We start from the raw sequence: 25,456 nt of genomic DNA, 5'->3' as shown, positions 1-25,456 counted from the left end.
GCAATGATAAAGCCGCAGGAGCACGGCGAGCTTCTACTGCGCGACTCCCCGCCGGTGTTTGGGAAGCCGTGGTACTGGCACCGCAGCAACAGCACCATGGAGAGCACCCGCAGCCTGGCGCAGGTCATCATGGAGATGCGCGACGAAATCAAGAAGCTGGAAGCGGAGAACCGGGAGCTGCGGGGAGACTTTGGTCAGCGTTCACTTGCGGCCATGCCAGGAGAAGCTAGTCCCGTGTCATCAGCAGTTAAGAAGCAGGCTGACAAGGATGATAACCCTTACGTGAACCTGAGGCGAAATGCGTCTGCGCCGGTCCTGGAGGGACAATACAAGGGTAAGAGAGAAGTGGAGTGGGGCATCAGACTGAGTTTAAACTAATGAAATAGTATGATAGGCTATCTCTTAGGGTTCTTTATTATATAACAACTTTAAAACTAGAAACAGGACTCGGTTCGTTCTGATTCAATGGTCATCCTTTTTTAAGGAGATTTGAGGAGATTCCTTATTTACAATAAATGCCAACAGCGTATCTCATGAAAAATCAATGAAAAATTATAACCATGGGCGTAACTTTGTGCTGAACATTATTTAAATAAATAAACCTGGGTAAATTCCCATTAAACATGCAACTATTTTGATGGTAATAACTGAAATGAGTAAAGAAAATCAACAGCCTATTTATGCAAGATAATTCATAATTTTATTGGGGGGGGGGTTATATTGGTTGGGTCTGATTATTGCGGGGATCATAAACCCCCTAACCCCCCTTGAAATTACACCCCTTATTATAGCCTTTTATAATATTCGTCAATTTAATATAACCTTTAAAATTTAATATTTAGAGACACCTCAGAACATGGCATTGCTGTTTCCTGTCTATAGGCATCTCTGCCCTGTAAAATAAATAAAAATCTTTCAGTCCATCATGTTTGTGATGTTTCACAGAGAACACTGTGATGACTGTTCGGAGGTACTCTACAAGTTCCAACCTGTCTGGGGTGACTGTACCGGACGGAAGGATTAACAGGGTCCAGCCAAGCAACTCTGGTTGGGAAAGACTGCAAGAAGAAATCCAACATGGGAAAGGTGTCTTTGGTAACTCAGCGAAGGAAGATGTGGGAAAAGTTACCAACCGGCACTCCCTGCAGGAATATGTTCATAAAAACAGGTAGAGATAAATACTATAAATGCCCCAACTGGAGCTTTAAACATAAATTCATCTTAAACTTGACCTCACAGAGGCTTTAACTGATGTCTCCATTAATGGCTAGATTCAGTGTACTTTGTTCATTGCTTTGCCTCAAAAGGCTAGTCTTTATATAGAATTTCTTAAACTGCAGCAAAATTATTCCCGTGTTTTCTTTGCACCTTAAGGTCCAAGGTGAAAACTGTCACCTTCCTTCTACCTGTGGATGACATTTACACCAGTCGACCAGCTCTGACCAAACACCAGGAGGATCCTAAACTGTCTGACCTGGATTCCATAACTGAGACGGATTCTTGAGAAAACAACCAGACTTTAAACGAGGCAAAATTCAGACATGAACTGAGCCTCTGGGGCCAGGTGACAGGTTAGCCTCTTCATCTAGGCCAACGTAGACTGGGCTCTTAGTGAGTGAGCCAGCAGACCGATTTTTATCACACCTGACCACACAAACACAAGACTCTGGTTACAGGTGTTGTTTTCATCTGACCATGGTCAACAGTGATGAAGCACAGAGCCCTCCGGAGCGAGGATCAGATATCTGGACTCTTCACCTGACCCGGGGTGTTGCTTGGGAGTGACACACACACCTGCAGGTGACAGCCCTTTTACGGACAGCTGTGGTCGCTGACTCAGACCTCATGAGCGATGTTTTATTCATTATTTATTCATCTTAGTTTCTTTTCACAATGTAAACTGAAGAAGCTGGTCAGTGGACCTGCTGTTCCTGAGCATGTATTTTTTTCTCAAAACCAAGTCACAATCTCTGCTTTCATGTATGAAAGTCTTCTTAAAAGAAACCAGTGTTTGGCTTATTTATATTAAATATAAATGGTATGAAAGTCATGTTTAAAAGAGACTGTTTTATTATTCCATAGATAGATAGATGGATAATCATTTCTCAATAACATTAAAACATTTTGCTTACTGTGCCACTGCCACTGTGCAGGGCAGACACAATTAAAACTTCTAATATAAGATGCATGAGCTACAACCAAAGCATATAATCATTACTTGAACTTCACCTGCAACTTCAACATTTGATCTGCAACATCCAATAAATGACACATCTACAGAGAACCTTGTACAGTGCAGCGAATCACTATAACTGATGAAGTACAGAACATAATCTCTGCAGCAAAGTTGTTTTGTCAGTAGTTGGTGTCAGCTGCAAGGGTTCATGTTCATCATTACACCCACTCTTGCTGATAAACCATTTACAGCCAGTAAACTATTATGCATGGTATTAGCAGCTCAGAGAACTACACAGAACTGGGTTTGGCTATGTTTTCTTTCAATATTAGTTTCCAAAGAATCACTCATCAAGTTTTGCTGCTGCATGTCCACATGGCTATCACTGTCTAATTCCTCTACGTTTTTCTCTGTGTATTCTGTATGGCCAAATTTAGCAGTATCTTGTAACTGGTCCACAGCGCCATCCTCTGATTGGTTTTCAGTGTCGAGGCTTCCATAGCTCTCCGAGTCGGAGGGCTTGAGAATTGGGCGGATTTGAATCTCAGACATATTTGATGATGGCCGAGATTCACTTGGACTGTCTTTGTAATTCATTGGGATCAAGAAAGGCTCACCTCTGTGCTTTGTTTCAAAACCTGTAACAGAGGACAAAAAGCCAATAAGAATCAGAATACTTTATTCATTCTAGAGGAATTTATGTGGTCACATTTGCTCCAAGACTGTATCTGTATACAGTTGAAATTGAAGTGCCCCTCTTATCATATTGATTTTGTTATTTTCTCTGTAGTGGATGTGATACTAAGGCTGTGCATCTATTGCAGTGTGCACTTGTGCTTTAGATGGAGGAATTGTACAGAGAGAAATGTCAAACAACCATCAGTTATAATTTAAGAGACACACAACAAATCACTACATTTCGTCTATAGAAACCTGGCTGGTAGCTTCCCTGGCTGCTCTCCTCTCCATCTGTGGCCTCCAGGTCACAGAGACCCATAATCTGCTGCTCGCTCACTCCGGTGTTCCTTTCCAGAAAGTAAGTGGTCATACTCCCCTTTCCCTTCACCTCTATCTCTCCTCGTTTCTGGATGACAAAGCATTTGTTCTTTAAAGCCCTGAAATATATGAAAGGAAGACTTAGAAATAAAGGCAGTAATCATTCTGATGATAACACAGGTTTCATGGCACATGAAAGTGTGTATGGATGCAGGTTTTCTTGTGCAATATTATGTGTCTCCTCACTGGTATACAGTTGGGCTCAAATGGATCTTGTTGGGGAGGCCGTGACTCTCCATACGAGAGGCGGTGTTGACAGTGTCTCCGAAAAGACAGTAGCGTGGCATCTTCTCCCCAACTACACCTGCCAATACAGGACCACTGTGGAGACCCACACGGATCTACAGAAATATAAAACATCACACAGATGGAGTTACATATGCATATTTGGATTCAAACTCTGACACGGGTGCATTTGGGGGAGTGAAAGAAGACTCCTTCCACTCGAAAGTGTGTTTTTGTCACCGCTACTTACTCAAGCAGAACTACCATAATGGTGTAGCGCAATAATTGAGTAAAATTACTTCCATTTCACAACCATGTACTTAAGAAGTGCTCTATAAACTTCCTTGCACCTGAATGGGTCCTCCAGTTATAGGGTTAATAACCTCCTTGGCAGCTATAATCATGCCCAGAGCAAAGTTGGCTACCCTCTCAGCATGGCTGGAGACAGGTATAGGAACCCCACCTACCACCATATAGGCATCCCCTATGGTCTCAACCTGGTAAAAACAGAAAAATACTCTGTCAGGTTCAGACAGATGACATTATGGAAAAAAACCCCAACCTGTAACCAAAAGCTTTATGCAAATGCATGAATGGTTGTTTTCTTTTCCAGTCAAATGTGCATGCAAAAAAAAAAACAGGTTACACCATTCATATTTACCTTGTAGACATTGTGCACCGTGGTAAGTCGGTCAAATTGCAGGTACATGGAGTTAAGCATATGAACGATTTGAATGGGTTCACACATGGCGCAGATATTGGTAAAGGTCACTACATCACTGAACAATATGGTGCATTCTTTGAATTCTCCTGTGAGACACATACACACGAAGATGCAAAACAGCCACATCAGATAAGCCCAAACAAACTATCCAGTGTTTATATCTTTTTACTATCTATTAACCTGCTTCTACTTTTTTGCCCTCTTTCAGCTGGTTGGCTACATGCTTAGGCAGCATGGCATACAGCAAGTTCTCTGTCTTTCTCTTCTCTTCCTCAAGGTGCTGGGACAGGATGCGGAGCTCTTCCTTCTTCCTTTCCAGCTGACTGGATAGCTCCATTTCAGCCAGTCGCTGGTGATTGAGTAGGATAAGGTCCCGGGTGACATCATGGGGTGCAATGTCAGAAATGTGCATGTGCATTTCCTCCAGCTCCTGAAGGCTTCTCAGCAAAGGAGAGGCTTGATATAACATGCAGCGCAGAGAAGGCATCCAGATCATCTGACCTGAAGACAAATAACAGAAGATGGAAAAAAATACACACATAAGAAAAAGAAAATATTTCTTTCTTTTTACCTCTGAGCTGAAGCATAGGCCCGTCTTTCCATGCCTCAGGCATCATTTCCCTGCGAGTCTGCATGACAAAGTGGCTGTTGATGAACTTCCTGATGCTGGAGATCGTGAAAGTCACCTCAGGATGCACAATGCTGAAGTACTCATCTAAATGGATATTCATAATCTGCAGCCCAGGGACAGTCCTTTGGAGATTCACTCCAGCCTGATGCACCACCAGCTGTACCACACACCACCACCATTAGGTTCTCACCGTTAATATTATATGACCTAATTATTTATGACTCTTGAGTAGGTTTCTGCAGAGACTGTTCAACACAAATCTAAACTATGTATATATTTCTATAAATTTTACCTGCTCATCAAAGACTATATGGAAAGGGAAAGCATGGCAGAAAGTCTGCAGGTCAATTTTGAGCTTCATAGGATACACAGGTTCAAAAGTCTTCAATGATTTGCCTGTATAGCAAAATAAATATTGTAAATATTTATTTATACATGCAAATGAAAACAACACTTCCTGTGCAGTTATTCCAGTCTGATAGCAGTCGTTGTGCACAGCTCATTGCTCCAGGGCTTTATGTTAACTGTACCTTTCCCAATGTGAACCAACTCCTTTGACGTCTGCCAGTGACACCGGGGCATGGTGAAACTGATCTTGGCTTTCTTTACATGATGGGACTGTTTGCATAAACAGAAAGGAGTTAGAATTCCAGTAAAATAAAACTGTTGTTTAATTTACCACTTCTAAAATCTAACCTTTTTGATCCCGACGGTGGCATTAGGTTCATCAGTCAAAGAATGAAGGATCTGGGCCTTTGAGGAAGCGTCAGTTTTACTGCTAACTAGGAAAACCACATGCTCCTTCTTTCCAGTTCTCTCCAGTTCCTCTAGCTGGTTAACAATCTCCATTGTTATCTCACTGTTGAAAAAATCCTTAGCAACAGCTCCAATAATACCTACAAAAGACAACACCTGGTATTTAGATCGAAATATTCCATATTAAGAATGAGAATAATGTAGCTCAAAACTGTTATTTCTAAAGGAAATGTTTAAAAAAAAAAACCAGGAACAATGTGACAAAGTCCTCTGCGGTCAGAATAATAATGGAGAAGCATGGTTCCATCAGGGTTCCTTTCCACTCGAAAAGAAGGTGCATTCATCTCCTGCAAGAATCAAACAGGGAATAATAAAATATATCTCCATAAAAAAAGAGGGGGAAAAAAGAGACAGGGAAGAGAGCAAGTACCTTATAGGAGAGCGACAGGTAGCTGTGAAGTGCATCCAAATTCTCTGTGAATTCAGACAGATTTCCTCCTAAAGTCCGCAGCATGTGATGGTAGCCGGAGCGTTTGCAAAACTCAAAGAAATGCTCTCCGAACTGCCTCAAGACTACCTCAGGTTTTACTCCTGAAAGTAAATAAATAAATAAATAAAAACAGGTCTGACTGGAATTTTCAATTTCATATGTTGAAACAAGTTATGAATGTAAAGACACCTAAAAGCTTGCAGGCCTCTGCCACTAAGTGCAAAGTGATTTCATCTTTATAAACTTCATGCGTCAGGAAGGTGTCCTGGACTCCGGTTTCATCCCTGTGTATGATGATGATGATGATTTGGTTAAGACAATATATTTTTTTCCTGATATGTTTTAATAATGTAACAGAAATGTGTTTCTGTTGTAAAAAATCAAACACAGCAAACAGATTTTGAAAAATTCAACTCTCTCAAAGGGAAATCTTTCTTTTACCTGAGCTTGACCCATGCCTCCTCGCCAAACTTTTCCACTACCAGCGATTTCAAACAGGCATTAATAAATCCATACTGTCGGGAATACAACAAACAAGTCAGGCCAGCTGAAAAACAAAGATGATAAAAGATAGCATACCACAAAAATCAGCATACCATGTCTCTGCGCAATTTGGCTCCGTTTGTCCACCAGCAGCTTTCCCCTTCAGGATATCTTTATCGTCAGATCACTCTCTCACCACACCCGGCTACAAACCCTTCTAGTCCTGGTCTCTTCTCTCATAAAATAACCAACAAGAATATCCAGCCTGTTTAGAGACTTCCCAGTCTCATCTCCACAAAGGAGTTGTCCAGTCCAGCCTGGTGCTAACAAACCCCCCTGGGGTCTGGGTGACATACAGCCTCTTATAAATAACACTTTGATAACAGGGACTCGAAAATCACTGTAACTCATAACTGAGAATGAGTTATAATTGTAGCAGCCAAATTTCTTTTTTTTTTTTTTACCCATTTTAGGAGGATTAAAACATGTTTTCTTATTGTCACATCTAAGTAATTTTGATTAATATATTTGTATATGTGCGCTGATGAACAATTCTTTGTATTTGGACCACTTTAATCAATAACAACTAGAGGGTACTGTTATTTACATCGCTGATAATGCAGGAAATTATAACAGGATTTAATTTGGATTAAAAAAAGGGAACAGAAACAGACACTTAAATGGTCTTTTAATGCAATGGTATAATGTTTCATACAATTTCGGGAAAAAGTAATCAGGAATGGAGAATTTATTTGATGGATGCTGTGATTTCACTGAAGTAGGACACCAGCATCAAACGCAGGAAGGACAAGGCTTTGGAAGAGGAGGACCTCAAGAACATGAGGGTTTGAGGAAATTTTCAGTATCCAGCCCTCACCCCAAAAAATCTCAACAACCAAAACCATGTACTGGACCAATACTGCACAAACAAAAACATAAAGACTTGATTTTAAAAGGAACGTGTCTTCACTAAGATCCAGGTTACTCCTGATTGTAAAAATGATAAATCCCCTCACATTTGGGTCATTTCTAGAAATGATCATGGACTTTAAAACTGCATAGAAAATATAAAAGTGTAACTTTTACATACACAAATTGCAGGATTTAAAACAGATGTAGAGAGACTTCAATGGTCTCTACTGGCATAAAAACAGATAAGAGGAAAATATTAGGGGTAAAATGCTTCATGAACCAAGACACTGTCTCTTAAAATAGTACTTGTAAATATTAAATCAAGTACCATTTAAAGCCCAGTTTTTCTTTAAAATATTCTCAACATATTGTCAGACAGTAATATGAGAAATTATTAAGAAAAAAACAGCAAAGCTTTTAAACAAGTCAGTTAGTGTTGATCATCAGTGACACCTTAAATCTGACTCACACCACAGTTTTTTCAAATATTCTAGTAAAAACATATGAAGGAATTTCAGGTCATATGCTCTTGAACCTGCTCATCAAACAAATGCTTGGTAAACACAGGCTGATTCTTCGTGTTCATCTAGTGTTTTTCAGCCAGTGTCTGTTTTGAAGTTGAAGTAATTGCTGAGGGTAGGTAAATAGCACCAACAACAGTGACCTAAAGTGCGGGCAAGTGTCAGGTCCGTAATGAGGTCTGCAGAGCCTTCATGTCCCTCAGGAGCCTCAGATTCATCTTGCTTCTGTCTCCTGGTTTAGCTTTGACTGCTCCCGCAGAGCGACCTCTGGTGGACACTGTGGTAGACACCCTCACCTCATTCCCATTGCTCTGCCTGCAATTGGCTTCTTTTTTTAACTTTTTTATCTGGCAGAGAGACAGGAAAAGATAAGAGACACAAGCTTTAACAAATTATAATAATAATAAAAAATAAATAACAAGAAAGAAAACTAGTGACTGCATATGTGAAAACACACCTGCGACTTGTGCTTGTACAGCTTACTGATCTGCTCTCCTTTCCTCTCCATTTTCAACAACAGCCTCTCCTGCACTCTCCGAAGTTCCTTTCTTTCCTGTTCAAATACACAATCCTCCACCTGCCTCATTAACTCATCATGCTCCCTGCAACACACACGCAGAAACACAATGAAAAAAAAAACCCCAAAGTACTTTTGATAATCTTCGTCCGTGACTTGCTCCACGCCGAGATCAAATGAAATACTGCTCACAAGCTCATGAGTCGCAGCTCCTCCTGCAGGGCTTGCAGCAGCTCCGATAATTCCTCCCCGCTACCCGAAGAAGAAGAAGAGGAACTGTCTGAATGCTGGTGGCCGTCTGTGCCTGAGCCGTTTGTGTTGCGTGAGAGGACGCGGCTGTTGCAGAGGTGGGGCTGGTGTTGCTTCAGGAGAGACAAAACTGACTGGACGTTGGCTCTGACCGAGTGGCTGCAGCCAACTGACTAAACGTCAGAGAGAAAGAGAGCGAGCCAGCGTAAGTGCAGCGTTAAATATGGCAGACCATTTTATTCCATCACACTGGCATTTCTTTTTATACCGTTCCAGCAACAAAGGGTACATCTCTGAGGCTCAGTCTATAATGTGGCTCTGTGTAGGAATACTGCTGCGATGATTTCTGGAAAGGAAATGGAAATAAAAGTAGGGAAGATGGAATTTGGATTGATGTTTTTATCTGGTTTCCCTGACGAACATGTTTAACCTTTTTAATAAAATCTACACTTGTGAGCAAAACTGTCTCTTCTACCATCTACTTATAAAGAAAGAAGAGACCTTCTTAGCGGTCTCAAACAGAAGTAAAACCATGAGCTGAGCATGTGAAGGTCTTAACCTTTGTATTGGACTTCTCTTTGGACTCTTTGGACTTCTTGGTGGATCGGCACGGTGACACAGACTGCAGCAGGATCCTACTGGCCTCCAACCCCGTCTGTAGCTGATCAATGGAAAGAAGAAAGTATGTAAAGTGAGTAACAGAGAGCGCAAGGATGAAAATTATATTTCATGTCTCATTACTTGGTTGGCCTTGTCTTGGATGAGCTTTCTCTGGTACTCCTCTTCCTGCAGTTTCATCTCCAACTCAAGGATCTTCATCTGAAGACAAACACACCCATCATACAATGAATATATCAAAACACAAACTTTTACTAGTTACCACTTTTAAGTCCAGTAAAAATAGAAAATACTGACAAATAAAGAACAAACCTGAAAAAAATTCTTAGCTTCTTAATGTGCAGATTAAGGTTTAATCCGGGTTCATGACAACATACAGGATTTTAAATTCTGAGCTCCCCTTAAGAACCAGTATTCTTTTTGTCTTGTTCTGGTCTGTTTAAAGACTTCATGTAAACATTTATCTGTTTTCTTTAATATGAGCTGTGGGAAATTCAATTGAAAATTACACTAAAACTGATGTTCAGGAATCTTAGAAAAGACTTCGGAACCGTTCCCTTTTCTTTTAATGTAAACATGTTTATGCAGATTATGGAAACATTCACATTTGATGATGTACTGACTTATAAAGCAGGTGACGAACAGCTTGAGATGCTTCAAAGTCTAGTATTTAACTTTAAAGTCCTATTTCTGACATGAAAAAACAACCTATTTTAGTGATTAATTGTTTTGTGAACCACTTCTTCATCTATATTTAAGTAAGTAGTACAGTGAAATAACCAACAAATTATGCACTGCTTCACTGCAATTTTCTCATTTTGCAAAGCTAACTGTGGGCCAAAATCAGACCCTTTAGTGGGACATTTACAGCCCCCAGGACAGCAGTTTGATACTCATACTTTTGATTTATCTTAGGCGGTTATTTTAAAGTTTTTCTTTTTACTCAAACCATGCTTGAAGAAAAACAAGCTGTGGGTAATCTGGACAAGCCTGCTGCTATTGCCATGGATTTTATGATGTTTAATGGCAATATTCTCTTCGTTATGACAGAAGAGCACGGGCTGTTCAGTAGATAATTTCAGTGTACCTGATGCTACGTCAACACGTCTGTATATTTACCTCGGAAATGTTCTGTGTACGTGTCAGTCTGAGATACTCCTGCTCAAGTCTCTCCAGCTTGTCCAACTGAGCATACTGTGATGCTGTGTCAGACTGCCACTCAGCTGATCTGGCTTTCTGCAGGATGGCCTGAAAGGAAGATAACAATTAATATGGATCTACTGACTCAAATTTCAAGTTTTTAAATGAATACAGTGGTCCCTCGCTATAACGCGGTTCATCTTTCACGGCCTCGCTGTTTCGATTTTTTTGTGTGTGCAATTTTGCATGCTTTTTTTTGGGGTTGTTTTTGTTTTGTTTTTTACAGTGCATTGTGTTCTGCGTCCTGATTCGCTGTAGACCATTGTCAATCAATCTCGTGCTGTGTCTCCTGTACAGTACAGAATGGGTTCAGCTTGTCAAATTTACATAAATCTTCTATCGCTAGCCGTGTGACTCTGAGGTGTTGTATGCTTGTAAGTTTTCTCCCCAACAAACACAACAATGTCGACGAAACGTTTTGCACCGTCAATGGCAACCGCGGGTACAAAACGTATGATGCCTTTTCTATGGCCTGCTTTAACAACATGCTAACCTTATTTACATTACCTTATTCATTCTATATTACTGGACTTATTTTTCTACGAAGGTTTGAACTTTGAGAGTGTTTAAACAAGAGAGAAAAGTGTGAAAATGGTCATGCCTGTCTGAGAAAAGTGTATAAAGTGTGTAGTGAGGGGGTTTACAGCCTTAAAACATCTATAATAATAGTAAAAAATAAAGTTGAGTACTTCGCGGATTTCACCTATCGCGAGTTATTTTTAGAGCGTAACTACCACGATAAATGAGGGGCCACTGTATATTTTAAATGAAAAGCTACAGGCTATGACACTTAACCTGCTGTTTGAGCAGGTTGGTTCTCTCTGCTCTGGCATTGCGCAGCATCCTCCTCATGTGATCCAGCTGTCGCTCCAGCTTCAAACAGCGAGACTCTGCGGCAGCAAGGTGGTTGATCAGCACTAGAAACAGAGAGAAGATACGCAGAAGATATGTAGGTAACAAAAAAAGATTATGTCTTGAAACAACACAATAATAAAAGTATATGAAAGGGTAATTAAATTATTGTCACCATATATATATATATCCACATACTCACCTTGGTTGCAGTTGGACTGAGCACTTCTTTGTCTTTCTGGGTCTTTTCGATCATTTAAGAGTCTCGGTGTAATATCTTCATTCTGCAGAAGTGTTTGTGAAGCATCTTTTCCCAGTGCATGCAGACTCCGCTCTGCATGTCCTTTTTCCATCTCCAACCTCCTGATCTTTTCTTGGAGGTTCCTCAAGGCAGATAAGATCACTACACAGACACACAAATATAAGTTAGCAACAGGATTGGTCTGCATATGGTGACATATCTGGTTATGGGCATCGTGTAACAAGATATTTTGGGGGTCTAAAAGGAAAAAGACGCTAACATGACAGGAGCTAAGAAAGGATGATGTGGAAGAATGAATAGATGTTGGTGAAGCTGAGACATTCAAGTAGTGCAGCATCATGTTGCATGTGTAACCATGGAGCTCTGAAACACTACAATGCCTGAATTGAAACTTTGCACAGGTAACAAAAGAGATGCACAAGTTAATTGTACCAGTACTGTTGGTCTCAGGGAAGGCTTTGATGGGTGATGATGGAACATATGATTGATGAGTGCCTGTTTGGGGTCTGTGATGCACAAGTCTTTTGATAAAAGGTCGGTGAGCTGGGTAGTCTTTGTAAGATGGCAGAGACAGACTGTCAGGCACCGGTCCACAGGTTGGTGGTGGTGGATAAGGCTCCTGCAGGGAAACAGGACTAAATGTTATTTAGTTATCTACGTTATCCATATTAGACTTTAGATATCTGCTGGCATCTACATTTGTTACAGAGAGCGAATAGAACAGGGCCAAAAAACAACAAATGGAGTACAGAAAGTGAAATGACGGTGAAATAAAAACTATATTCATTCCGTCCAGTTCACGTCAAACACAGCATAACTTCAGCCCACTATTAGGTTTGCAACATCGTTTAGTTTGAGTTGTAGCAACTGCTGCTAGGCAGCTTCCTGTGCAGTCTAGCTAACTCAAGATAAACGGTGGCGACCTGCTTTTATTTTTTCTTTCAATTGAAATTCACCCAAATCTGGTAATACTACCGTTTCCCGCGTAGCGTCAGCTGCGAGTGTTTTTGGCAGAGTCTCCATTGAAATGCAACCATTCCAGCCTGTCTCGCATGTGTTAAAGAAATGAAAATGACGCAGTGCTAGCTGAGAGTAGAACTACAGCACATCGCTTTTTTAATTACGACTGACAGACTACTAGCTAAGCACAGTTTGTACAGCCGCTTGTGCTAATATGGGCTGTGCAAAAGAAAACACCACTTTGGCAAGCGACACAGTCTATGGTTTCGAAAGGGTACGAATGGTTTTTATCACATTGTGACTCGTTAGATACTAAGGACATATAAGAGACGTGGACCGGAGTGCCAATATCAATAAAACAAGCGCACACGGTAAGCTTACCGGAAATGTAGTTTCTCCTCAGCGGAGATTCCGCTTTGAAGAATCGAGATGTTTAGGAATGAAACTACAATAACTCTCAGACACCCTTGAGGGGTGGAGTAAGGGTTTGCAAGAGTTGCCGGGAATTTTATGGCAACTTGGGTAGTTGAGAGACTTTAGAGAAGGTAAGTGGGATGGTCGTGTTATTTTTCCAAACTGTGTCGTTACCTGGGCCGTATAGCCATCTTAACTGTAGGCTACATCCAACAAATATACGAACACATGATAGGTTTGTAGTAGTTATGCTATTAATACATTCAACCCACCGCTTTTCAACACAAGCAAAAGCTAACCTGCTGTCTTTCCAATAACGTGTTAGTGTTAGCTGTAGCTACCATCTTACTAACATAATAATAAGTTAGGTCGGCGGTTCATCATGCGTATGTGTGTCGTTAGCATGTTTCAGGGACGTAGGAACTCTTAAAAAAGTGCTTTTTGTGATTCTGAACTTCTTACAAATATCCAGTTATTTTCATTGCTATTGTTTGTGATTCATTTTCTTAAGTTAAGTTTCTTAATATCTTAAGTTTCCTTAAGATATTTTTTAAAATAAATATTAATTGTTTATATTCTTTGTATTTTTTGCAGAAAAGCCTTATTGCTGAGCCCCTGCCAGCTGTAAACACATCATCATGTCTTCAGAGAATACCTCGTATGGTCTTTTAAGTCCTTCTTTTTGAATGTGCTCTTGAATGTAATGTTTATATCCATGTAATATATACACATATGTTTCCATTTTCTAGAGATGATGAGGATACTTTCAAGATCCTGATTGCTACAGATATTCACCTTGGTTACCTTGAGAAGGATGCCATTCGTGGAAATGACACATACAACACACTAAATGAAATCCTGCAATGTGCCAAGCAAAATGAGGTGCATGCTTGTTGTAACTGGACCTGAATGGACCATTACCTCCGCATGTCTCAAGTACCCATTTCTTTCCTTTTTGCCTGTTTCTTTGCTAACAGGTAGATTTCATCCTCCTTGGTGGCGATTTATTCCATGACAACAAACCTTCACGCCAGTGCCTTCACAAGTGCATCACTATGCTGCGGAAATACTGCATGGGAGACTCACCTGTACGCTTCGAAATCCTCAGTGACCAGAAAGTCAACTTCAACACAACACAGTCAGTTTCACTTGGTGTCATCCTATAGAGGTTTTGCACGTAATGTCACGTGCAGGTCGCTTAAGAACTGTTCGCCATATTGGACATGATAAGTGGTAGCGATCACATCCAACACACTTAACATACAAAGTATAACTGATATTAATGAGAAATGAGCTATGCTGACTCATTGACGATGTAAGAGATAATGCACAGAGATATGTCAGTATCATTATAATATAAATACAATAAAAATCAGGTAAATACCTGAGCAATGACTGTAGTCCACTTGATCCAGTGATTACAATTCCAGGCAGAGTCCAGTAACTGGGGTTTGTTATCCATCTTGACACATAATGTGGATAATTATTGAAACTTTTATATGCCTTCATATCTTGTCCAATACAATTAAAAAACATAATGATCTAAATCATGTGGCCTGCAGTCGAGGAGAATGCCATGGTTACACATCACAGCATCAGTAAATTAACATCCTTCTTCAGCCCTTCCCTTCCCAATTTCTCCCCATAATGAGCAAGATGCTTGTCATGAAAGTGTATTACTTTCTCTGAGAGAGTATATACACTGCTTTCTTTACTCTTTTACTCATCTAAGGAATGTTTAGTAGGTTTTTCACTGTATTTCAGTCCAAAAAAACAAGTTAATGTCACGTGGTAAGCGGTCACGTGTCTGCTAAACTTCTATAACCCACTGTTTTATTTGTTATGTGTAAATGTTATGTGTGCGTTGATGTTTTGTAGGTTCCCCTGGGTTAATTATCAGGATGAAAACCTGAACATCTCTATTCCCGTGTTCAGCATTCATGGAAACCATGATGACCCAACTGGAGTGAGTTGCTTTTAGTAACAAAGGAAGTTATTAATTCAGATACAACACCCATTGTCAGGGTTCCTTTGACCCAGTGTTTTCAGTTCTGGACCTTTTGTTATTGTTTGTTTTCATATGTGTGTTTCTTGTTTTGTTGTGTTAGTCATCTGTCTATGTGCATTCTTTTAAGTTCTACTTCGCCTTTGTCATTAATCAGATTTCAGCTGTCTTCTCACCTGTTTCCACTCATCATCGTTATCCAGTGTATTTAAGCCCTCAGTTTCCCTCAGTTCTTTGTCTTGTTGTCGTCAACTCATTGTGTGTGTGTTTACAGTCTAGTTCAGTAGTTCAGTTCAACCTTTCATGTTCAGTTCCTGTCTGTGTAATAAATCTGTGAGTCCTGCAGTTGGGTCCTCAATTTCCATTCCCACACACCTGACCGTGACACCCATGCACTAATATCCAAGTATGTGGATTTCTGTATGTTTTCCCCAAGGCTGAAGGCTTGTGTGCATTGGATCTGCTGAGTGCTTCTGGTTTTGTCAATCATTTTGGCCACTCCCACTCTGTGGAGAAGATAGAGATCAGTCCCATTTTAATGCAGAAAGGCATCACCAAGCTTGCCTTATATGGTCTTGGTAAGTTCATGTTTCCAGATGGATCAGTAGTGTCCAATCCTAAAATAATCTTGTTGTTTCACTAAGATTTGTCAATCAATCAATGATTGATTTTAATTTTGTGTTAATGTGTCTGAAGGTTCTATCCCAGATGAGCGCCTGTACAGGATGTTTGTCAACAAACAGGTATCCATGCTTCGCCCAAAAGAAGACCAAGATGGCTGGTTTAACCTCTTCACCATCCATCAGAACAGGTAACTACATCATTTAAAAGAATTTGAGATGCAACTGTGTCAAACTATGGAGTGCTGAAAGTGTCAAACAGTATTAAATAAATACATAAATAAATACTTCATCATGTAATCAGTTAAACATGTCATTAATTGAATAATTAAAATTTGAAATACATAATAAATAATTTACAAAGTAAATAATTAAGTAAATAATTATGCTACTGGTGATTTAATTTGTATTCTGGGAGACCTGGATACTCCAAATCCACGCAGCCAACTATTGACAGTGACACTGCATCAATCCATAATCCATAATCTGGGATTGGGCCATCTTGATTTGCTGTGCAGGGTAACCAAGCAGATGTGTGGGTCTGTTGACGAATTGTTGTGATATTTTAAATGACTTCATGATCCAATGTAGCACAGGAACCATGAAATAAAAATAAATAAATAGTGAAATAGTAAGACGTGTTTTTATGTTTTTAATGAATTAATGACACATTTAAGTAATTATTTTCTTTTTAATTTATTTATTAATTTGATGAATTTATTTCCTATCTTAGTTAACTAGTGAGACAGTTAAATAATTAATTATGTGTAATTAATTCATTGTTATAATTATTTAATTCATTAATTAAATAAATACACAATGGTGTATTCATTTATTTCATTTACTAAACAAGTCTATTTCCAAGTGTTCCTCAGTAAAAATACAGGGTATTATGTATATGAGAGTGAAGTTGTGACATGAAAAAAATCTTGTATTAGTATAACTTGTTCATAAATAAGCTTATGTTAATTAATTTAATAATATCTTTTTACTGCAGCACATAGCTATTTACATAAAAAACAACTTTTTCCTGTTTTTGTATTTTGCCAAGGAGTAAACATGGTCCCACAAACTACATTCCTGAGCAGTTCCTGGATGATTTCCTTGACCTGGTGGTGTGGGGTCATGAACATGAGTGTTTGATTAAACCCACCCTAAATGAACAACAGCTCTTCTATGTGTCACAGCCTGGAAGCTCTGTAGCTACATCACTTTCTCCTGGAGAAGCCACCAAGAAGTATGAATGCACACACATTAAATTAATCACACATTCTGGATGTATTTTAATGTTTGTTGTGTTGTTTATTTGTATCTAGGAAAATTGGACTGTTGAGGGTGAAAGGTCGTAAAATGAAATTGCAAGAGATCCCCCTGAAGACTGTGCGTCAGTTCTTCATTGAGGATGTGGTGCTGGCTGATCATCAGGACTGCTTTACACCAGATACCCCTCATGTAACAAAGAAGGTGGAGGACTTTTGTTTTGCAAAGGTCACAGAGATGCTGCACGAAGCAGAAAGGGAAAGACTTGGATGTCCGCTTACCCCTGAGAAACCTCTTATTCGCCTAAGAGTAAGATGGACACACTGTGTGCATACATCCTAATGCTGCTGCTTAATTTAAATCTAAATATGAAATTCTCTCCGCAGGTGGACTACAGTGGAGGTTTTGAGGCATTCAATACCTCACGGTTCAGCCAGAAGTTTGTGGATCGTGTGGCCAACCCGAAAGACATAATTCACTTTGTCAGACGACGTGAGCAGAAGGAAATCAAAGGTTTGGCCGCTGCTGTGAATCTCTACACCATTAACTCAGCACTGAATAAATCCCATGATGTGGTGTAACATGCATTTATTATGTGTTTGTATCCTAAACGTAGAATAGTATGCTATTTGAAATGTTTTGTCACTGACCTATTTATGTAACTTTGCTTCAGAGAGCAAACTGACCATTCAACCCTCTGATTTAATTCATTTTACTTTTTAGATGAGAACAGTATTGACTATGGGAAGCTGTTCAAACCTACTGCTGTCGAAGGGTTGAGAGTGGAGGACCTTGTCAAGCAGTACTTTGAGGCAGCAGAACAGGTGTGCTCATCTTAAAACCGGCATGCTTAGTGTATGAAATCTCTTGTTTTCATCTGGCATTTGATCTTTGTATTCTTTCTGTATGTCTAGAAGGTACAGCTGTCCCTGCTGACCGAGCAAGGCATGGGTAAGGCCATTCAGGAGTTTGTTGACAAAGATGAGAAGGAAGCCATCGAGGAGCTTATCACTTACCAGTTGCGGAAGACACAGCTCCATCTTCAGTCTAGAGGAGTAACCACAGAACAGGATATAGATGCAGAGGTAAAAGAACGTGGCATGTAGTGGAAGTGCAGTAATTATTGTGGATATATTATATATTTTTTATGTTTTTATATTTTCAGGTTCGGCTGTTCAGAGATTCCAAAAAGAACACAGCCGAGGAGGAGAAAGACATCCAAGAAGTAAGTAATGAATTCACTGAAGCCTGAAATTCATTTCTGTGTTTGGTTAATTGTCTCTTTCTTTCTCAGGCTATGAACAGAGCCAAGGCTCACCGGTTGGAGCGTGGTGATGGTGACTTTGCAGATCAGGATGTTTCGGATGTTACTATGGACTCTGACGAAGGCTCAGTTCCAGTTGCTGCACCTACACGAGGCAGAGGGCGAGGAAGCAGAGGCCGTGGTGGCCGAGGGAGGGGCAGAGGTGAGAGCGATAAAGAGATGCCGTAAAGGTGTATTTAGGAATCTCGATATGCAACAGTGCAGTGACTAAGTACAAGTTCCCATAATTGTGTGGCACGTGTAGGTTGACTTGCTTTCACTCTTCTGTCCAGTTCATCCCAAACCAGCTCGATGAAGTTTAAGTCTGGAGACTTTGCTGGCCACTCCATGTTTTCAAGCTTACCATCTTGTTCTTTTTTCCTGAGGTAGCATAGCTTGAACTTATCTTTTGGTCATTATCTTGCTGTAGGATGAAGCCCTGATCAGCTAGGCACATACCAGAGAGTATTGCATGGTGCTGCAGAATGCTGTGGTAGCCGTTTTGGTTCAGGGTGCCTCTCGCTCTGTACAAGTCACCGACCCTGTATCCAGCAAAACAGCCCCAGACCATCACGCTTCTTCCTCCATGTTTGACAGTTGATCCCAACTCGTCCTGTCAAACCTGCAGCTCAAAGTCTTCTCTTCACAGTTGAAACTGAGACTTGTTTACTACGACCACTATTAAGCTGTGCTTGAACCTTTTGTACTGTGAGCCACCTATCACGCAAGCTGTTAACTCTCAGAAACTTGTCCTCTGATTCAGTTGTGGCTTTGGGTCTGCCAGAGCTCTTCCTGTCAGAGTTTGCCCCAATTTCTGAGTAGCTTTTGATGGTGAAAGAAACTGGACTCACTGACTCCTTGACTTTCTTCGCAATTTCTTTGTAGGAAGGACCTACATTTTTAAGTGTTATGATGGTCTGTCTCTTTTCCATTGTTACTTGACTTTTTCAGCATTTATGTAGCAACACACTAGTTTCTGCAGTACAGTACTGTTCAACTGATGCTCACGAGGGTATGGTACCACAGTGTGTTCCAACACTGCTTTATACAGGCAGAGGAGGTTGTAAGTAAGTAATCTAGAAAAGTTGGAACACCTGTAGGAATAAGTAGCACCAGCTTTCAAGGCTTGATTTACCTCCATTGCTGCAGAACAATTTTAAATTGTTAACCCATTTTGTGTTCCCTGAAAAAGGGCATTTTGTATAATTCTAAAATGTACATTGATGATAACATGATGTCCTGGTGGTATGAAATTTCGCATATATGTCAACAGGGATAATGTGATAGTACAGAAAAAGCAACGTATATAATACCAATCCATGATTTCAATGATTTGTTCCATTATTTTTTGGGCTGTTCAGGTGCGACTGCCTCTGAACCAAAGCCAGCTGGTCGGGGTCGGTCCCAAAAGTCCTCAACAACATCCCAAAGCAGGAGCATTTTGCAGGGTAGGGGAATGTAAACTTCTGTTAGTGTGACTGTCTGTATGCACACATGTTGCAATTGTGTATCCACAAAGAGAACCACAGAAAATTCACAGAAATCTGTCCCACCTCCACTGTACGTTTCCTCCCTCGCTCTTCAGCATTTCAGGCATCCTCCCAAAAGCCTTCTCGAACTGGAGCCACCAAATCTTATGCAGATGAAGTGAGTTAATGATAAACGATAACACTCATAAACTCACACACCTCTATTTTTATGTGAAGCATACCATCCACTAACCTTTAATTTCATATTTATCCATCTTTAGGTGATCATTGATGACTCAGATGAGGATATACCTGTAACAAAAGCTGCCCGACCCCCTCCAAAGTATGTTTGTTTAAACCTAGACTGTAGAAGTGTTAAATAGTGTTATATTTTGGCTTTTCTTAAAATCTTTGTTCTTTCCTACACCAGACCGTCGTCCTCATCATCATCATCGTCCTTCTCTAAATACGGCTCTCAGAGCCAGAGCCAGTCGAGAGGAGTTGCGTTTGACGACAGCGATGATGATGAGGTAAAACAAGGAGGCAAATTCATATATAGGATGTGTCGTGTAAAGTGGGATTAACATTAAATCATATAATTTTAGGTGCAATAAAATGCATCTGAATTCATGACATCACACATATATTTATCCAACATTGTTACATCTTTTAGTTTTCTCTGACTCGGGCTTTAATCCTTGTTTCTTCATCTCTTTTTTTGATACAGGATGATCCATTCAAAGCCCCGACCAGAAGATAACCATAAGTGCATCATCATTTTTCCAAAGTTGCAAGTTAGCTGCTCCGGTATTATTCTGAATGATTTCAAGGTCCATAAGCATTCAATTTTCTCATTACTCATTCTTAATGTTAACATTTTCAAATCAGTCTGTTTTCTGGTGAAAGGTTAGATTGAAGGGTACATGTGGGCAAGGTGGAGGTTTTGTCCTGGGTTTGCACAGTAAGACTGTGCCTGTCAGTTGGTGGTGGACTACATCTGTACATCAACAGTAACCACTAATGGGGTTTATCTCTGGCTTTTGTAGTACTTTTGTAGTTCTTGAAAAATAAATGTTGCTTTTGATATGTAATCCAGTGTTTTATTTTTGCAATAAAGTCACACATACACTTACTGGACCCTTTATTAAGTCCTCCTAACTAGTACAAGGTCAATAATCACTTTTGCCTTACTTCTTCGTGACATAGATTCAAAAAGGATGTGGGAAACATTTCTCAGAGACTTGGGTCCATATTGACATGATAGCATCAGACAGTTGCTGCAGATTTATCAGCTAGACATCCATGACGAGTCTCTTAATTCCATTCCAACCCAGAGTTGTTCTATTGTATTGAGATCAGGTCACTGTGGAGGGCATTTGAGTACAGTGAACACATTTTCATGTTTAAGAAACCAGCTTGAGCTGGTAGGGATAGGGAACTCCAGCCCTCAAGGGCCGGTGTCCTGCAGGTTTTAGATGTATGCTTGATCCAACACAGCTGATTTAAATGGCTAAATTACCTCCTTAACATGTCTTGAAGTTCTCCAGAGGCCTGGTAATGAACTAATCATTTGATTCAGGTGTTTGACATCTAAAATCTGCAGGACACCAGCCCTTGAGGGCTGGAGTTGCGTACCCCTGCTTTAAAGACGGGTTAGGGTTTAAAGGGTTAACGGAGTGAAGTCCATGTACTTTGTTGACCATAAGGGGGCAGTATAAAGTAATATCTAGATTGGGATTTACCCAAGATGCAAAAGAACAAAGTAGATATTTTATATTTCTTTAATCTTCAATCATGCTGAACAAATGATTTTTTCTCCTGGCAAGGTGGGCTATCATCTGATTGTGCAAAAAGTTTGAATTAAAAGTTTGATGTAATATTTCATAATCTTTTGTTTATTATGTAAATAATGATAGAAAAATAATTTCTTCTTCGCTGTATTCTTAATTTAAGGTCTTTGGGTGTTTCTTTGAGGCTGGGATGACACTGAAACATTTAACGACACACAATTAAGAATAGAACAATCGTCCCAGTTACCAAGTTAACATTGTTTTTATTGTCTTTGCAAATGACTCGGATATATTAAACAACAAAAAGGAAAATATTCACAAATATTAACCCCCATGGCACTCTTACTCAAGTCCAACTATTTTTATATATGATACAACAAACTACATTTTTCAGTAAAGAAACAGTTTTAAAACAAATTCAGGTTGATTTCCTGTTCAAATGAGTTTTTCTTGAGTGCAAAACTAGTCTGAATATTCTGGATATAGTGAGAGTATTTTAAGGTCGCTGTGGATGTGTGACTACTTTGACGCTTATGAAAAAACAGGTTTGTTTAACTTTCGCAATCTATCAGAGGTAGACCACACTGGATTCTCGTGGTGGTTGTTTGTCACAGTGGATGACATCATTGGTTTTTATGTTGAGATGAAATAAAAATCATCTTAGGGACTGTATGAATTACATTACAGTATTATTTTGAAAATATTTTTGAGGCAAATTCTTAGTCAATGAAGGGACAAACACTGTTGCGATGTGACTTCCTTTCAACATTCATGGGTCTATTATTAATCCATATGCAGTACCCCACTGACTGTTTGAATCCAGTTGAGCATTATTTCCATGTAGGTGTAAACACCTGGCTTTCTCTTCCGGGCACAGCCAACACCTCAGCTCACCACTCCTACCAGATTCCATCTTGAGGTGCTGTGGTACACCACAGGGCCTCCACTGTCCCCCTGAAATTTAAAATACATTTTAAAAATGAAGTTTTTAATATCCAAAATGTTCACCAAACATTACTATAATACCTAGAATAAAAAATCCATTATAAGCCGAAGTTCCTTGGGCTGTATGGCAGGAATAGCTGGAGTGAGGACCTCTGATGGAGCAGGCGGCTGTGACAGCTCTCCTGAGCTTCTAGCTGACAAGGTGAAATGGTGGGCGGACTCAGCTGAGCCTCCAGCAGAGACAGGCGGCAGTGTGGGAGCCACAGGTGGCAGTGGGGAAGCTACACTTGAACAGGTGGCGGAGCAGGTGGTTGAGCTGGTGTTGGAACTGGTGGTTGCTTAGAAGCTGCTGGCGGCTGCACTGACTTTCCTGAGCCTCCAGCTGGCAAAGGAGGTGGCTGGACGGGCTCCCCTGAGCCTCCAGTGGAGACAGAAATGGGTGTAGGCATCTGCCGGGCCCTAGCCACTCCCACCCGAGGAGTAGGTACAGGTGCAGGAGTAAGCTGGGTCATGGCTGCCTTAACCCTGGAAGTAGGAACAGGCACAGGTAACGGCTGGGTGTTTGCTGTCCCCACCCAAGGACCAGGTTTGGGTATAGGGACGAAGGGAGCCTCAGCCAGCCTGGAGACTGAAGGAGGAACCAGCTGAGCGCCGGCTACCCTCACCTGAGGCACTGGTACAGGTGCAGGAAAAGACTGAAGCACTGCTGCCCTGGGAGCAGGAACAGGGAACATCTGGGCCCTAGCCACCCTCAATCAGGGAACTGATATGGGTGCAGGGGAAGGCTGGACCGCAGGCGCCCTAGGAACAGAAACATGGGTAGGCAGAGGAAAAGGCTCGGAAAACACATTGTCCAGCACAGCTAGCAGTCTTTAAAGTTTTAGAGGTGAAGTTATTAGTCCTAACTTTTGTAGGCACGGGAGGTGCATGAGAAAAATAGTCACTTTCACCCACCACCGGGGGTTACTCAGCAGGCACAGAGTGATGGCGGCGGGAGTGCCGCTTCCTCCAGGAAGAGGGAGTCGGCAGGCTAGGTAGCTGAGCCTCGAGCAGAACCACTGTTCTGCGCTAAGGCCGGAGAGTGTGTGTGTGGACCCGAGTGAAGACAATGGAGACAAAGTGATGACATTAACAAAAAGCGAGCCTTTATTTAGGGATGCACAAATCATTACAAAGGGCAATGTCAGCTGTCAACTGCACCTGAAGGCAGTACACAAGCACACAATGTTTGACACTCATAGACAGGCAAAAGTATCTTTTCTGTTTCAGGTAGTAGTTAATAAAGAATAGGTTACATGTAGGATTCCTCACCATTTTCCGACTGGTATCCCCACCCATCACAGTCATGTAGGTTCTAGCTGGAATGATATAGTCTTTATGAGGCAGACAAACTGGTCTTCTGGTATCTGGAAGAAAAACATTCAATAAAGTGAAAATTGGTTTTTGCTTTATTGTAACTTTGAGAGTTTGAAAATTCATAATTACACAGGCTGTTACTACATAGCTATTAGCTACGTTGCTATTTGTCATATAGCTTGTAGAGAAAAACAGAGAGGTGGATGAGCCTACTGAATGCAAACATACAGTGTATAAAGCCGTTTATATACAATCTATGGTCCTTAATGAAACAATTCACATTTTATAAAGTCTAGTCATTATAACAGTCAGTAAGGTACTCCAGGAGTAATAATTTAAACTAACCTGACACTGTGATCGACCTAGTGAGCCTCATCAGTGCTATGTCGTCGTCATTTGTAACAGGAAGAGTGACTACCCAAGTTGTGACACCAGTGAGCCTCCTCATTGGACTGCTGCAGGTCTTGAGCAATTAACTTAAGGTTTTGTTGTTGATGTTTGTTTTTCACTCAAACCATGCTTTAAGAAAAACAAGCTGTGAGTAATCTGGAGTCACTGCCATGGATTTTTTTATGTTTAATGGCAATATTAAAAGTAATTAAATTATTATCACTATATATCCACATACTCATACGCAGTTGGACTGGGCACTTCTGTCTTTCTGGGTCTTTTTGATCATTTAAGAATCTCGGTGTAATATCACCATTCTGCACAAGTGTTTGTGAAGCATCTTTTCCCAGTGCATGCAGACTCCACTCTGCATGTCCTTTTTCCATCTCCAACCTCCTGATCTTTTCTTGGAGGTTCCTCAAGGCAGATAAGATCACTGCAGAGACACACAAATATAAGTTAGCTACAGTGATGGGATGCATTTAGTGACATTTCTGGTTATGGGCATCGTGAACTACAGCAAAGCGCTTCCTAATTACGACTGACAGATTGCTAGCTAAGCACTGTTTTCACAGCCGCTTGTGCTAATATGGGCTGTGCAAAAGAAAACACCACTTTGGAAAGCGACACAGTCCATGGTTTCGAAAGGTTACAAATGGTTTAAATTAGGGTGACCATATTTTGATTTCCAAAAAAGAGGACACTTGGCTCAGTCATGAAGAACTTGCTTAAAGAAACATATTTAACATATTTAAACGATGCCTTCTCTGTGCGGTTAATGAATTGTGAAATAAAATATGTCATGTGAGGATTTTACAAGTCAACAAGTGCAAAAAACAAACAAACAAACAAAAAAACTAAATAACGCCTCTGGAATTAAATAATGGTACAGAAATAATGCCTCATCTGCATAAGAAAAATTACCAGTACTGGGTCGGTACGAGGGAAATTTCTTTTGGAGTTCGTCTGAAAAGATGCACTTGCGTTTTAGGATCTTTTAAACATCATCCTGCGGGCTGTCTGTCCCGTCGGAGAGCGCAGAACAACTTACAAGCGCTCAGCAGCAGTTCGGGGATGATGTCACACACATGGGTCCTCTGTCGGAATATAGGAAAAGCCGGACGTTTTTATCAATCTCGAAAATCCCCCCGGACGCCCCGGACAGAACGTGAAAAGTGGACATGTCCGGGGAAAAGAGGACGGTTGGTCACCCTATTTAAATCACATTGTGACTCGTTAGATGCTAAGAACATATTACAAACGTGGACCGGA

General features: G+C 40.5%; 4 protein-coding genes and 1 long non-coding RNA gene across 8 annotated transcripts; 2 read left to right on the top strand and 3 right to left on the bottom strand.

Annotated features, from left to right (window-relative positions):
• Positions 1 to 3: 3 nt before the first annotated feature.
• Positions 4 to 1,839, top strand: LOC116314757. Its single transcript, XM_031732880.1, has 3 exons — positions 4 to 334; positions 946 to 1,168; positions 1,375 to 1,839. Exons 1-3 carry the CDS (start codon positions 4 to 6, stop codon positions 1,502 to 1,504), a joined length of 684 nt encoding a protein of 227 aa, XP_031588740.1. The 3' UTR covers positions 1,505 to 1,839.
• A 269-nt stretch (positions 1,840 to 2,108) lies between these two features.
• On the bottom strand, positions 2,109 to 7,009 carry gucy1b2 (guanylate cyclase 1, soluble, beta 2). The gene is made up of 15 exons (XM_031732879.2): positions 7,006 to 7,009; positions 6,500 to 6,605; positions 6,248 to 6,342; positions 5,999 to 6,159; positions 5,816 to 5,915; positions 5,509 to 5,708; positions 5,343 to 5,430; positions 5,105 to 5,208; positions 4,753 to 4,969; positions 4,362 to 4,682; positions 4,119 to 4,267; positions 3,808 to 3,954; positions 3,419 to 3,573; positions 3,110 to 3,291; positions 2,109 to 2,814 (listed from the first exon to the last, which is right to left on the bottom strand). Exons 1-15 carry the CDS (start codon positions 7,007 to 7,009, stop codon positions 2,459 to 2,461), a joined length of 2,385 nt encoding a protein of 794 aa, XP_031588739.2. The 3' UTR covers positions 2,109 to 2,458.
• A 203-nt stretch (positions 7,010 to 7,212) lies between these two features.
• cep57 (centrosomal protein 57) lies at positions 7,213 to 12,932 on the bottom strand. The gene is made up of 11 exons (XM_031732859.2): positions 12,648 to 12,932; positions 12,105 to 12,291; positions 11,613 to 11,813; positions 11,354 to 11,475; positions 10,478 to 10,606; positions 9,482 to 9,559; positions 9,300 to 9,401; positions 9,009 to 9,086; positions 8,684 to 8,913; positions 8,432 to 8,576; positions 7,213 to 8,321 (listed from the first exon to the last, which is right to left on the bottom strand). The coding sequence occupies exons 1-11, from the start codon at positions 12,693 to 12,695 to the stop codon at positions 8,136 to 8,138; spliced, it is 1,506 nt and encodes a 501-aa protein (XP_031588719.2). The 5' UTR covers positions 12,696 to 12,932; the 3' UTR covers positions 7,213 to 8,135.
• Positions 12,933 to 13,036: 104 nt separating this feature from the next.
• LOC116314742 (double-strand break repair protein MRE11-like) lies at positions 13,037 to 20,831 on the top strand. 3 transcript variants are annotated; one of them, XM_031732858.2, is made up of 19 exons: positions 13,037 to 13,177; positions 13,641 to 13,704; positions 13,796 to 13,928; positions 14,024 to 14,184; positions 14,925 to 15,012; positions 15,488 to 15,629; positions 15,748 to 15,862; positions 16,723 to 16,908; positions 16,988 to 17,240; positions 17,318 to 17,444; positions 17,655 to 17,755; positions 17,846 to 18,016; positions 18,097 to 18,156; positions 18,226 to 18,397; positions 19,596 to 19,682; positions 19,820 to 19,881; positions 19,985 to 20,046; positions 20,134 to 20,233; positions 20,431 to 20,831. In XM_031732858.2, exons 2-19 carry the CDS (start codon positions 13,685 to 13,687, stop codon positions 20,461 to 20,463), a joined length of 2,073 nt encoding a protein of 690 aa, XP_031588718.2. In that variant the 5' UTR covers positions 13,037 to 13,177; positions 13,641 to 13,684; the 3' UTR covers positions 20,464 to 20,831. The 3 variants fall into 3 exon arrangements, with proteins under 3 accessions (XP_031588718.2, XP_039454126.1, XP_039454127.1); XM_039598192.1 differs by lacking the exon at positions 13,037 to 13,177 and adding an exon at positions 13,192 to 13,281; XM_039598193.1 differs by lacking the exon at positions 13,037 to 13,177 and having other exon boundaries at positions 13,641 to 13,709.
• Positions 20,832 to 21,785: 954 nt separating this feature from the next.
• Positions 21,786 to 25,385, bottom strand: LOC120432867. Of its 2 annotated transcripts, XR_005608148.1 has the most exons (5): positions 25,109 to 25,385; positions 24,423 to 24,620; positions 24,140 to 24,313; positions 22,520 to 23,844; positions 21,786 to 22,447 (listed from the first exon to the last, which is right to left on the bottom strand). It is a non-coding gene; the product is annotated as an uncharacterized LOC120432867 (long non-coding RNA). The 2 variants fall into 2 exon arrangements; XR_005608147.1 differs by having other exon boundaries at positions 24,140 to 24,620.
• Between the last annotated feature and the right edge of the window lie 71 nt (positions 25,386 to 25,456).

Source organism: Oreochromis aureus, linkage group 14 (genome assembly GCF_013358895.1).
Source record: "Oreochromis aureus strain Israel breed Guangdong linkage group 14, ZZ_aureus, whole genome shotgun sequence".
In the NCBI taxonomy this organism is placed as follows: Eukaryota; Metazoa; Chordata; class Actinopteri; order Cichliformes; family Cichlidae; genus Oreochromis; species Oreochromis aureus.
This window is presented reverse-complemented; position numbering and strand designations above follow the sequence as displayed.